This window comes from Bos grunniens, chromosome 15 (assembly GCF_055505025.1).
Source record: "Bos grunniens cultivar Pamir isolate PY7600 chromosome 15, Bosgru_T2T1.0, whole genome shotgun sequence".
Taxonomy (NCBI): Eukaryota; Metazoa; Chordata; class Mammalia; order Artiodactyla; family Bovidae; genus Bos; species Bos grunniens.
In genome coordinates, this window is record NC_141179.1 from 42,913,689 (window position 1) to 42,927,308 (window position 13,620).

Below are 13,620 nucleotides of genomic sequence, written 5' to 3' on the forward strand. Positions count from 1 at the left end.
AACACCCAGGACTGATCTCCTTTAGGATGGACTGGTTGGATCTCCTTGCAGTCCAAGGGACTCTCAAGAGTCTTCTCCAACACCATAGTTGAAAAGCATCAATTCTTCAGTGCTCAGCCTTCTTTATAGTCCAACTCTCACATCCATACATGACCACTGGAAAAACCACAGCCTTGACTAGACGGACCTTTGTTGGCAAAGTAATGTCTCTGCTTTTTAATATGCTGTCTAGGTTGGCTGCAACTTTCCTTCCAAGGAGTAAGCATCTTTTCATTTCATGGCTGCAAGCACCATCTGCAGTGATTTTGGAGCCCCGAAAAATAAAGTCTGACACTGTTTCCACTGTTTCCCCATCTATTTGCCATGAAGTGATGGGACCGGATGCCATGATCTTAGTTTTCTGAATGTTGAGCTTTAAGCCAACTTTTTCACTCTCCTCTTTCACTTTCAAGAGGCTCTTTAGAAGTGTGACAAAATCTTGATAATTGTTGGATTTTAATAATAGGTATATGAGAGTTCTTTAGTTATTATCTCTTTTTTTGTTGTTGTTAAATTTGAAGTCTTGTAACAATTTTTTAAATTGTTAATCTAGTACAGGAAAAGAGAGACTATGGAAGAGAATAAAAGGGCCAGAAACAAATTCAAACATTTATAGTTTTAGATTTATTGTAAGAGAGAGAGATAAATTGGGAGATTGGGATTGACATATACATACTGCTGCTGCTGCCGCTGCTAAGTCACTTTAGTCATGTCCAACTCTGTGCGACCCCATAGACAGCAGCCCACCAAGATCCTCCATCCCTGGGATTCTCCAGGCAAGAACACTGGAATGGGTTGCCATTTCCTTCTCCAATGCATGAAAGTGAAAAGTGAAAGCGAAGTTGTGCAGTTGTGTACAACTCTTTTCGACTCCATGGACTGCAGCCTACCAGGCTCCTCTGTCCATGGGATTTACCAGGCAAGAGTACCGGAGTGGGTTGCCATTGCTTTCTCCGTATACACACTAATATATATATAAAATGGATAACCAATAAGAACCTATTGTATAGCTCAGACTCAATACACTGTAATGACCTGTATGAGAACAGAATCTAAAAAAGAGTGGATATATGTATACATAGAATTGACTTACTTTGCTGTACAGCAGAAACTAACACATTATAAATCAAATATACGCCAACAAAAAGTAATTAAAATTTTTTTAATTGCAAAAGATTTATACTGTATTAATGATTTTCAGGCAGATGAATTCTTTCTTCAAATAAACTCTGACAGGGGACCCCAACATATAAAATAAAAAAGAGTAGACCTGCTCCACTTGAGGCTAGAGTGCGTGTACTAAGTCACTTCAGTCATGTCTGACTCTGTGTGACCCTATGGACTGTAGCCTGTCAGGCTCCTCTGTCCATTGGATTCTCTAGGTAAGAATATGGGAGTGAAGTGGGTTGCCATGCTCTCCTCCAGGGCATCTTCCCAACCCAGGGATCAAACCCTCGTCTCTTACGTATCCTGATTGACTGGCAGGCTCTTTACCACTACCGCCACTTGAGCTAGAGAGTCTAGCTCTTTTTCTTCCTCCTTGTCTCCCCAGGAATCTGCAGAAGTAACCCCAGGAAACCTTGTGGCTCTATAGGACACAGTTTGAAAACCTCTGTAGTCTATGATGAAGGAAACCTCTCAAGTCCTGCAGAAAATGTATATTACTTAGTATTAATATATGTATTAGATAATTGCTAATCATTTGGGGAAAAAAATAAAGTTAAATCTCTACCTTACATCATATACCAAAATAAATTCTAGTCACCTTAAAATGTTTAAAGTACAAAATGAAATCAGATGAATAATAGAAAAATAGATGAATATTCTAAAATATTAAGACAGAGAAGGATTCCTTTTTTTTTTTTTTGTCCCCCGTCCCCCGTCCCAGAGAGAAGGATTCCTAATCAAGCCAACAAAGGCAAAAATTAAGGGAAAACTAGTATCTTTGATTATATAAATATCTAAAGTTTTATAGGGCAAAAAAATAAGTCACATTTCACAAAAAAAGGAATATGTGTATGTGACAAAACTTTAATATTCCTAAATTAAGTAGAATTTCAAATCAATAAAAAACACTCCAATAGAATAAAAGGATCAACAGCAACAAAACAATATATATGAGGACATATAAATTATCATAAAGATATGAAAAATATTTCATTACCATTGATCAATGAAATATTGTAAATTAAAGTAATAATGAGAAGAGTTGATACTGACTCCTATTTTTGATGATAATGGCAAACTAGATAAGCTAAAAATTCAACTACTATAAAACATCTAGACATGTTAAGTAAAGTATACTTAACATCCTTTTAAATAGATAACTGAACTCCCATGAACATACAGAAAATTCACAAGAGACCAAACCAAGGTAACTGAACATCAGAATGGAGAGCTTGAACTGGAAAGTATCAATAGTTGCCTGGGCTTCGGGGAGGATTTTCCTCTCCCTGGTAATAAAGAAACTTTCTCAGGGACAGAAGAAAAGGAACTGAGACACTCAAGTAAATCCAGGATCCTCCAAAGGCTATGCCCCACTTCTCCAACACAAAAGCCATGTGCGTGGTTTAGAAACACCAAATCAGGAAATTAATATTAAAAATGGCTGGTATAAGAGGGAGAGGATATATATGTACATACAGCTGATTCACGCTGCTGTACAGCAGACACTAACACAACATTGTAAAGCAATTATACTCCAATTAAAAAAAAAAAATCTGGTATAACAACTCTGGAGCAGTAAGAAAAAACAAACACAAACCTCTCTGGAGTAATTCACCTCAACCCGGAAGCTTTAACAAGGTGAGCGCAGAACCCAAAATTACAGAAATAGGGAATAAATCATGATGACTAAGAGTCAGCTGATAAAGATTATAGAGTTATTAGAATGAAAGTGTAGGGACTTCCCTGGTGGCCCAGTGTCTGAGACTCCAGGCTCCAATGCAGGAGGCCCAGGTTCAATCCCTGGTAAGATCCCACGTGCCGCAATTAAGAGTTTACACACCACAACTAGAGATCCTGCATGCCACAGTTAACACCCAGTGCAGCCAATTAACTGAATTTTTTTCTTTTAAGAAGAACGAATCAACTAAAAATGTTCAGAATTAGCAATATATAAATGTAGTCTAAAAACATAGGAAAAGAATAAAACTTTCTAATAAGACATATCATTTTTACCTATCAGATAACACAGTATTAAGAAAAAGGGATAATGCTCAGTGTTTCTAAGAATATAGGAGACTGACATTTACTGTTAGTAGAAGTAAAAACTGATCATCCCAGAGGTTGATCTGGAAATACATGTACAGTATTTAACAAAAAAGTACATACTCATGGGCTCAATAAATTTACTTATTTTTTTATTGAAATATAGTTGACTTACTATATTAGTAAGACTTACTATATTAGTTTCAGGTATACAATGTAGTGATTTTTATAGATTATGCACCAAGCAAAGTTGGGGCTTCTCAGATGGCTCAGTGGTATTAGTAAGACTTACTATATTAGTTTCAGGTATACAATTTAGTGATTTTTATAGTTTATGCACCCAGCAAAGTTGGGGCTTCTCAGGTGGCTCAGTGGTAAAAAATTTGCCTGACAATGCAGGACACCAGGAGACAGGGTTTCCATCCCTGGGTCCGTAAGATCCCCTAGAGAAGGGAATGGCAACCCGCTCCAGTATTCTTGTATTCTTGCCGGGAAAAATCTCATGGAGAGAGGAGCCAGGTGGGCTGCAGTCCATGGGGTCGCAAAGAGACAGACACAAGTGAGCACACACACAGTGACCAGACTGCACTCTTTATACCATTCCCTAGTAAAAGGATCCAGACATAACTGAGCGTGCACCATGCAAAGTTATCACGATATTATTGGCTATATTTCCCAGGCTGTACATTACATTCGTGTGATTTATTTATTTTATAACTGGTGGTTTATGCTTTAGTCCCTTTCACCTATTTTATCCATTCCCCATCCTCCTCCCCTTTAGCAACTACTAGTTTCTTCTCTGTACCTGTCTATTTCTGCTTTGTCCTGTTTTTAATTTTTTTTTTTAATTCTATCTGTAAGTGAAAACATACAGTATTTGTCTTTCTGTCTGACGTTTCACTTAGCATAATGCCCTTTAGGTCCATCCATGTCTGTTGCAACAAGATTTCATGCTTATTTATGACTAAACAATATTCTATTGTGTATCATACATGTACATGTGTGCTGTGTGCTTAATAGTTCAGTCGGGTCCAACTCTTTGCTATCCCATGGACTGTAGCCCACCAGGCTCCTCTTGCACACATCTATTCAAATTAGCATTTTTATTATTATTATTTTTAATAAATACCCAGGAGTGGAATTGCTGGATTTTTTTTGAGGAATCTTCATGCTGTTTTCCATAGAGGTTATACCAATTTAGATTCACGTCAACAGTGACAAGGATTCCTTTTACTCTGCATCCTCTACAACACCTGATATTTCTTGTCTTTTTGATGATAGCCATTCTGACTCATGTGAGGTGGTATTTCATTGTGGTTTTGATTTTTGTTTCCCTCATGATGAGTGTTGTTGGGTATCTTTTCAATGCTCGTATTGACCTTTTGTATGTTTTTTTTTGGAAAAATACTTATTCAGATCCTCTGCCCATTTTTTAATCAGACTGGTTTTTTGATATTGAGTTGTTCAAGTTCTTTACATATTTCGGATATTAACCCCTTATCAGATGCATCATTTGCAAACATCTTCTCTCATTCAGTAGGTTGCCTTTTTGTTTTGTTGATAGCTTCCTTTGCTATCCAAAAGCTTTTTAGCTTGATCTGGCCTCATTTGTTTATTTTTGCTTTTGTTGTCCTTGCCTGAGGAGACAGGCAAAATTTTTGCTAAGACCAACATCAAAGAACACATTGGCTATGTTTTCTTCTGGAAGTTTTAAGGTTTCAGAGGTTACATGTAAATCTTTAAAACATTTTTAGTTTACATTTGCATGTGGAGTGAGAAAATGGTCTCAATAATTTTACTTATAAGAATTTGCCTTTAAAACAATAAAATAAATGAAGTGCTAAAATTCAGTAGTAATCAGTAATGGAAGTTAAATCAATAGTACCTTACTAATGTATACCCTTTTGGATGGCAAACGTGAATCCATACAGAGGTTGACAGGGACACAGGGAGGTAGGAACATGCACTGCTGGTGGGAATACAAACTGGTTACAGGCGTTCTGAAGAGTAATCTCACAAAATTTAGCATTGTCTGCAGAAGTCTTTTGATGCCATTTCTGGATATATAATCTGAAGAAATTCTTATTCAGATCCATTAGAGGACACGAAACAGGATGTTCTTGTATACATTATTCGTGGCAAACGGGTGCTACAGGCAACCCAAGTGTCTCTCATTAAGAGACAAGAAAATTAAAATGTGGTAGATGCATTGTTCCTCCATAATATGCAGCTGTAAGAAGGAATAATCTACTTGGGTAATTATTTAAGTGGTTAGTAAGAAAAAGTAGGAAAAATTTTAACACAATATGCTGCTGCTGCTAAGTCGCTTCAGTCGTGTCCGACTCTGTGCGACCCCAAGACGGCAGCCCACGAGGCTCCCCCGTCCCTGGGATTCTCCAGGCAAGAACACTGGAGTGGGTTGCCATTTCCTTCTCCAGTGCATGAAAGTGAAAAGTGAAAGTGAAGTCGCTCAGTCATGTCTGACTCTTTAGCGACCCCATGGAAAAATTTTAACACAATATACTTGTATGTTAAAAACACATAGTCATGGCTGCTCTCTCCTTCTGAGATGGCCCACACTCTGTCTGTGGAGTGCACTTCTCTCTAAATAATCCACTTTTTAACCTATCACTTTGTCTCTCACCGAATTCTTTCTGCAATGAGACATCAAGAACCTAAGCATTATTAAGTCCTGAAATCAGCAGGTCTTTGTTCCCGAAAAGAACAACTGATACTGATTAATTGGAAAAAACAAGTTTGGAATCATAGAGTGCTTCACACAGAACACATACACATGCAAACACATAGTCACAAAACCACAAAACAATTCTACAGGATTATAAACATAGAATAAGTAAAGTATCAAACATATGAAAGACAGTTCCTGTGGAGGAAATAGGAAGGAGGACAGGAAATAAAGGAGAAAAATAAATAATTACAACAAGAGAGAAGCCTTGCAAAGACGGATAACAACAACTTGCCTTAAACTGAGGAGTATGTTTAATTCAGCTCTCTGCACTCAAGTTCAGTTTTTCCTGTGGTCATGTATGGATGTGAGAGTTGGACTGTGAAGAAGGCTGAGCGCTGAAGAATTGATGCTTTTGAACTGTGTTGGAAAAGACTCTTGAGAGTCCCTTGGACTGCAAGGAGATCCAACCAGTCCATTCTGAAGGAGATCTGCCCTGGCATTTCTTTGGAAGGAATGATGCTAAAGCTGAAACTCCAGTACTTTGGCCACCTCATGCGAAGAGTTGACTCACTGGAAAAGACTCTGATGCTGGGAGGGATTGTGGGCAGGAGGAGAAGGGGACGACAGAGGATGAGATGGCTGGATGGCATCAGTGACTCGATGGACGTGAGTCTGAGTGAACTCAGGGAGTTGGTGATGGACAGGGAGGCCTGGTGTGCTGCGATTCATGGGGTTGCAAAGAGTCAGACACGACTGAGCAACTGATCTGATCTGATATGTGTATATGTCTAAAAATGTCTTAAAAGGTAAACACTAAAATATTAGTCGTGGTTATCTCTCTGGGAATGGTATGAAAGGTGAATCATTTCTTTTTTTTACACTGAATAAATACTGTATAATAAGTAACATGCATTTCTTTCTCAAAAACTCATCTTAATACTCAGAACTACTTTCTTGGTTTTTGATAGATGTACAATAACCTAGTAAATTCATCTGCCTGTGTGGTCACAGTCATTTTATTATTTTTCCAGAATGTTCCAAAATAACTCTGGAACGAGACCAGTGGGACCACCAAATAGCTATCTAGCCTCACCCTTCTTCCCATGCAAATGAAGACCAAGCCTCCAATCAGGCTTTGTCAAAAAGCTCTGTGGGACCCAAGCTAACAAGGCCCTTGGCTTTCCAGCTGGGGAAAGGAGGGGCAGCACTCAGAACTCTTGTCAGCTGAAAAGCTGGCCTGGGCAGCTGTTGCCAAAGACAAAGCTTCCACCTAAGGGTGGAAACTCTATTTGCAGCTTTGTAGACACAGGTGTCCTTCCAGGCGACTCAAGACCTGCAGTGTGGGGCTGGGTTTGGCCAGGAATAGCTCAGAAGGCCTTCCTCTCAGAAGCCAGCTCTTGAGGTCTTCAGTGTATGTTCTAACTATATTTGGCAACAAAAACCAAAGAGGTCAGTAGCTTAGCTCAGGGGGGGAAAAAGAGACTATTTCTGATTTATAATCCCTGCTTCAAACCAGGTCCAAGAATTTAAAAACTCACTTCATTTATTTATTTTGCACTCACTGAGCATACCACTGAAGCCGTTCTGGTTTCCAGTCCTACCAGCCTCATGTAAATCTCTCAGAACCACAGGTGGAAATCACCTACCCAAGCCATCCTCATATTAGAGGACATTTGGGGACATCTGGCTTGAGAATACAAATGTTAAAATTATCCCACCTTTTTACTCTCTATGTCTTCATAGCATCAAAATAGCCTGTAGCACTTGAGTGCAAATCCAAACTCCAGTCCTGATTACTCACTGTGTGACCTTGGCTTAGTTACTTTACATCTCTGAGGTTCAGCCTCTTTATCCGCAGACAGAACAGAGATAATAACACCCACTCCACAAGGCTGCTGTAAGAATTAAATGAGATAAGAGATTAAAGTGGCAAGGAGAATGTCAGATACAAAGCAGGTGCTAAAAAAAGAAATCGGTTTCCATTCCTCCCCATCATTCCCTTCCACCCTTAGCTGTTCAGCCAAGGTGTCAGCTTTTGAAGAAACTGCTTGGTACATTGTGTTTGATTACAAATGGATGGTACCATTCCCACAGCCAGCAACAGTAGCTAAAGATAAAAGCTGTGGCTACTCTTCAGCTGCCGACAGGTCGGATCAGCTCACAAATGACTCATCACTGTTGATAAACGATGTGTTCTTGAAATCAAGAGGCTTTATCCTGACAGGCTTTGACACCTTAGGAAAAGAAAAAAAAAATTCAGAAGGAAGGTTGGATGGTTCACAGAGAAGGTCTCCACGGTTTGATGATGACCTTCAGTCAATTCAGAACTTGTACTGGACTGGTTTAAGGAAGGTCTCTTGTCTCTTCAGACACATCTCCAATCACTGATTTTTTTTTTTTTTTTTAGTTGGGAAGGACTCCATCTGAGCAGCTGCCTCTTCATCTCAGAGCTGAACCATCTCTTTCACTTGCCTTGGATTCCCTGAAGGGAGTCATAAGACTCCCTGGGCAGAAGGCAAATGCCTGCTCCCTGTTCAGAACAGCCCTAAGCTAGTGCCCAACCTGCCTTTGGCAGCTTTGCCTGCTGGCTGAAACTCTGCCAGGGTGAGGTTTGGCTGAAGGGCTCTGTGGCTATGGGACAAGTGTTGGCTCAAGGAGAAGGGTGAGTATTTAACCCCGAGTTGCTGTCTGCAAGCCTGAAGTGTTTGTGACTCTCTGGTTTTTGTAGCCCCTTCAGACCACTCAAAACCACTCACTGGCATGGGAATTCCAAAACTGGATTTTGTAGTTACTCTTCCAATACATCCCCTGCACCTTGTGCAGTGCCTGGCACAGAGCTCCCTGTAAGTGAATTTTACTAGAAGGATCTTGAGGACAGGATGGGCTCTTGCTGCATTTGTAACCCCTAGAATCCTAACAAACCTCATAAAATTAAGATCAAATAGGACAATGAACTATATGAAGACTACAGGTTCAACAGCCAGGTGCTCAAAACAGAGGCCTCAGATGGTCTTCAAAGACATTCCACACACCAGGATCTACTTTCTCTGAATTGGAAACTGCTTCAGAAGCAGGCAGTCTCTGGACCCCAGACCTTGGCCCTCTTTTAGCCTCACTCAGGCTTTTTCTGAAAGGAACCATTCTGGGCCCTCAGAAGGGACCTTGTGGTATGCAATGGATGCAAAAACAAAAACAAGGTAGGCTGCTCTGGAAACACTTTTATTATTCAAACTCACCGTCAGATTTTCTTCACCAGGAAGGTTTCTGAGATCACCCAGAAGCACCGTTTCAGTCATGCTTTAAACTGGAAAGGCAGGGAGTAGGACTCCATCCTGGGTCTCCAGGATGTTGACTGAGACCAGTGGGACAGGGACATCAATAGTAGGGTGCCTTCTATCCTCCTCTTCTGACTGAACTGTTCCAATGTCCCCTGCCCTTCTAGTCACTCACTGGAGCTTAGTGTCGGGCTTGTATCACCAGAACTGGGGTCAACCGTCTAAGATGATTAGGTATAAATTTAAGCAAAGGGGAGGAAGGAAGAAGGGAGAGAAGTGTAGAAAAAAAATGGAAAAAGTCTTGGGAAGGAGGAAGGAAGAGGAGAGCGGCAAGGAGAGGCGGAACAATGAAGGTCTCAGGCCGTCGCAGGCGCACGGTTCCGGCGGCACGTCCGTCCGGCCCGCCTCCGGTCAGCAGCTGCACGCGGCGCAGCGTGTGGGCGCTGAGTCACGGTCCCAGAACAGGGAGCCACGGTACAGGTCTGGGGGGGGGGGGGGGCGGTCCTGGTTGGCATTTGCGAACTGTTTTTTTCTTTCCTCTTTCATTAAGGCTGTGTGCTGACTCCCACGTAGGAGGACTTATTAAACCGCACGTACCTCCTGACGGCTCTCTGGCACGTCGGAGGCGGCCGGCTGGGGGCGCCGAAGCATCGCTTATGAGCCCGCCGACTCGCTGGGGCACCGGGCCGGGAGAGAACTGGGGTTAACTGGCCCGGCTGAGCACTTCCCGGAGGAGCTCGCACTTTTTGCTGGAGTCAAAAAAGCACCACTTTAGCACCGCTGTGACGGGGGGAAACTCCTCAGCTGGAAAGCCTCGGAGACCACCCCAACTCTCCGAGGGGCGCTTTCACGCGGGGTTCCGTGACCGACTCCATAAAATCTGGGACTCTTGCGCAATCGAGAGTCCAAGTTCACCTCCCCACTAAGGGCTCACTCTACTCTACCCGGCCCCCCTGCCCCACGAGGATGGGACCTGGAACATCTCCGTGAAGCCCCAACCGGCAAGCAAGACGCGCTCTGCGCGTCCCACCGTAGAGGGTTACTCCGGCAGCTTAGCCAGCGCGAAGAGCCGCCAGCACCAGCCAGCGCAGCCGTCCTAACCTTCCTACGCCAGGCGGCCGGACCCCAAGGCTCCCGGGCAGACCGAGACCCGGGACACTCTCCCTCCCAAGACTCGTGACCCAAGAATGAATCAGCATTGAGACAGTTTATTGATTTGCTACTTCTTAAATCACCCACTTTATGTAAATAGATTATACAGACACGGTGTTTTCTTCTTCCACAAGAGGCAACTCATCTCTTTCACGCACACACTCTCACATTCCACGCAGCAAACAACGTTGCATCTCGCTGAGACATTCACTTATTAAAATAGAGGGGAGGGGAACAATACAATTGCTTTAAAATGCCCTTAATACAATATATAACGTACAAAAATATCTCTATATTTGAAGTTACAAAAAAAATCTTGACAACAACAAATTTAAATATTGATAATTATCTCTGTATATACAACACTCATTGCACTTTTCCTCTCTAGGTTTCGGAAAGTTCAAGTAATAGTGAGGCTTGCACCCCGGTGGGGTGACACCCCCATCAGGAATCAGTTTGTGGGCGGGCACGGCAGTGGCTCAGACCCTTGCCCCTGAGGGTCTCAGCATTTATTTCGCAGTTTCTCCTCTCCGTGAGCGTCTGCCAGGCTCACGGAGAGGAGAAACTGCACCTGGCCCCAATTAGAGTGAAGAGAACACTGCCTCCCCTCCGAGGAGGACGGGTTCCTGCAAAGCCAGTGCTCGCTGGCTGCCGGACGGTGCCTCCTGGACTCTCGGTCTCTCAGGGCTGTTCTCAGCCCGGGCCCATAGGCTGAGTGAGGGGCTCGGCTCGCGGAAGCCCTCCCGCCCGAAGAGGTGCCGGCGAGATGCGTGCGCGACTGTTCGCTGCTGCCCAGGCGCCTAAATCCTAAGGAGGGTGGCAAGTACTTGATGCACCCGGGAGTCCGGGGCCCCTCGCAGCTTTGGCTCTGGAGGCTGTAATAGAGTCCGACCCAAGCCGGCCTCAGGCAGTGAACGTCGGCGCCGACGGCCGTAGCCCTGGGGGCTGATCTTGCTCCTGGGGGCGGATCCGTCCTTGTCCTTGTCCGTGAAATGGTAGATCTGATGCGCCAACTTCTGCACCGTGCATGTCCCGAAGCGACAACCAAAGCTCCGCAGGCCCTGGAAGTTGTTCAAACTCTGGCGGTAGCGCTTGACTCGGATGCGGGCTGCGTCAGGACTGCTGGAGACGGGAAAGGAAGGCTATGTGAGACCCCCACCACCACCACCACATCCACCATCACCACCACCACCACCAAGCAGGTCTTTGGTCCCAGTCATCGGGAAAGTAGCCATTCTAAGACCGGAGGGAGCTGGAAACTGCCATCTCCATCTCAACTGCAATACAGCCCTGATGATCCCCAGGGCTAGGGCAAAGGAGAAGGGATCCGCAACAGCGCCTGGCATAGTTACCTGGCCTGAGGGCTTCGAGAGGCGCCCTTTACATCCTGGGGCCGAATAAGAGTCTGGACAGGCCCGGCCTTCACGTCGGCGAGCCGGGTGGGGTAGCTACTGGACTCGCGAAGTTCTCTTTTTCCACGACTTAGAGCCCACTTATTCCATCTAAAAAACAAAGAGACTCCATTCGCAATCGTCCTGGCGAGGTCTTGGCCCATCCCCATTCCTCTTCATTTCTAACCCCTCGGCGACCATTGGTCAGTTTCCCTTGCGTTGCAGGTACCAGGACTGGGGAAGGCGCTGCCAGCCACTCACTTCTTTCGGAACTCTGCCGCCACGTCGAGCCGTGCCGTGTCCACGCCTAGGAAGGCGAGCGACCCCAGGTACAGGAGGGCGACGGGAACCAGCTTCATCCCGGCGGCGATGCGCAGACCCTGGGGAAGGAGAAAAAAGAGCAGAGCTTGAGTGTGTGGGCCTGCCGCACCGCCGGGCGGGGCAAGGAGGCGAGCGGGGGGCCCCCGGCGCGGCCAGGGTGAGCCTGCGCTCCGCCTGACTCAGACGCTTATCTCCCAGGGGCGCAGAGAGGCGCCAGCGGCATTTGCACCCGCCAAGCGGGTGACAAGCCCTGCAGGGGAGGCCGCTGCCCAGCGCCAGGCTCCCAGAGGTTCCCTACTCAACTTCTCAGAATTTGGCTGACGGAGCAGAGGGGACTGGGTCTCTGGAGTTCCAGTTGTGTCCACGAGCTGGGCTCGGGATGTGGGACGCACCCAGCAGAGGACCCTGCAAAGTAGATTGTACCCCTCATTCAGCGCTTCTATGCAAGCCCCCACAACTTCAACCCGCCCCGCCCGCGGTGCATACCTGCTGAGGGGGTGATCTGCCAAAATTCTTTGGAGTATTAAGTCTGAGACGGCGTTCTGGCAGTGGCAAAACCCCGACGTCGAAGCTGCAGTGAGAAGCCAAAAGTGAGAAGGTTCGAGCTGTTTCGCCTAGTGTCACCAAGAAACCACTGAGTGGCCGGCTCGCGTTTCTCTGCTTTATAAGAGCGCAGGGGGCGGGGCCTAGGCGGCCTGCACTCCCTCCCTCCCTTCCCTTGGGCGCGCGCTCTATAATCGGGCGCGCGCATTGCTTGTCCATGAGTGTGGGGTTTGCAGGTTGGCGAGAGGGGTATCCCTCATGCCTAGAAAGTTTTAGAGATGAGCTCCAGGAGACTGATGCAGGAACTGCCCCGGTACTGATTCTCTGGGTACAGCGTTCAGACCTTAAGCCGGGACGAAGCAGAGCCGGTACAACCTCTTGGGGTCCTTCCTTACCTAGGACCCATGCAGCCCAGAGTGTAAGGTCTGGCACAGAACTGCAAGAGCCAGCGCGGGGTACCACTTGGATGACCCGAACCCCAGACCTCGGGAGCTGTGGCCTCGAGTGGACCGCACCCCGTGCCGGCTTGGTGCCTGACCTGCCCGCGACCCCAGACTCCCGCGGAGCCTCACGGGCAGGGCACAGAGCACTACTGAGAGGAGGGGGCTCGCCAGCGCCCCCTCCCCGCCGCCACCCCGAGCGGCCGAGACTCTGGGTTCTGGGGATGGACTGGTAAGATTTCGCAATAGGGGCAAGGCTCCGAAAGGCTAATTTGAGAATTGGGAGTTAGAGTGGGGAGTCACCTGAAGTTTCAGAATTTGCATGCCTGTTTGGAAATATAGGAATAACCAAAATTAGGACGAAGAATACAGTTTCGTTTTTTCCCCCCTTGTAATCAAATTATGCCTTATAAGGTTACAACCTGAGAGTTTGCCTGACTGCCCTTGGAGCCTTCATTCACCCCTTGTAAATGTGAGGATTTACTGCCAAGGAGCACACTAATGCTTCACGTATGTTAATCGCTTTACACTTTACAAATCATGGCCGCATCCCGATCTCC

General features: G+C 45.5%; 1 protein-coding gene and 1 long non-coding RNA gene across 7 annotated transcripts; one reads left to right on the forward strand and one right to left on the reverse strand.

The window, feature by feature from the left end:
- The first annotated feature begins 8,094 nt into the window (after window positions 1-8,094).
- LOC147357747 (uncharacterized) lies at window positions 8,095-10,498 on the forward strand. Its single transcript, XR_015142073.1, has 3 exons — window positions 8,095-8,226; window positions 8,346-8,600; window positions 9,764-10,498. It is a non-coding gene; the product is annotated as an uncharacterized LOC147357747 (long non-coding RNA).
- On the reverse strand, window positions 10,406-12,713 carry ADM (adrenomedullin). Of its 6 annotated transcripts, none has more exons than XM_086340086.1 (5): window positions 12,564-12,713; window positions 12,381-12,482; window positions 12,018-12,136; window positions 11,718-11,867; window positions 10,406-11,484 (listed from the first exon to the last, which is right to left on the reverse strand). In XM_086340086.1, the coding sequence occupies exons 3-5, from the start codon at window positions 12,113-12,115 to the stop codon at window positions 11,166-11,168; spliced, it is 567 nt and encodes a 188-aa protein (XP_086196212.1). In that variant the 5' UTR covers window positions 12,116-12,136; window positions 12,381-12,482; window positions 12,564-12,713; the 3' UTR covers window positions 10,406-11,165. The 6 variants fall into 6 exon arrangements, with proteins under 6 accessions (XP_086196212.1, XP_086196210.1, XP_086196207.1 ...); XM_086340084.1 differs by having other exon boundaries at window positions 10,406-11,487; XM_086340081.1 differs by lacking the exon at window positions 12,381-12,482.
- Window positions 12,714-13,620: the final 907 nt, after the last annotated feature.

Excerpts from the sequence above, each read along its gene's own strand:
- ADM (XM_086340080.1), bottom strand. The coding sequence starts at position 12,115 with ATGAAGCTGGTTCCCGTCGCCCTCCTGTACCTGGGGTCGCTCGCCTTC. Across the intron at positions 11,868-12,017 it reads GCGGCAGAGTTCCGAAAGAA|ATGGAATAAGTGGGCTCTAA; the intron begins GTGAGTGGCTGG and ends TTTGTTTTTTAG. Across the intron at positions 11,488-11,717 it reads TCTCGAAGCCCTCAGGCCAG|CAGTCCTGACGCAGCCCGCA; the intron begins GTAACTATGCCA and ends TCCCGTCTCCAG.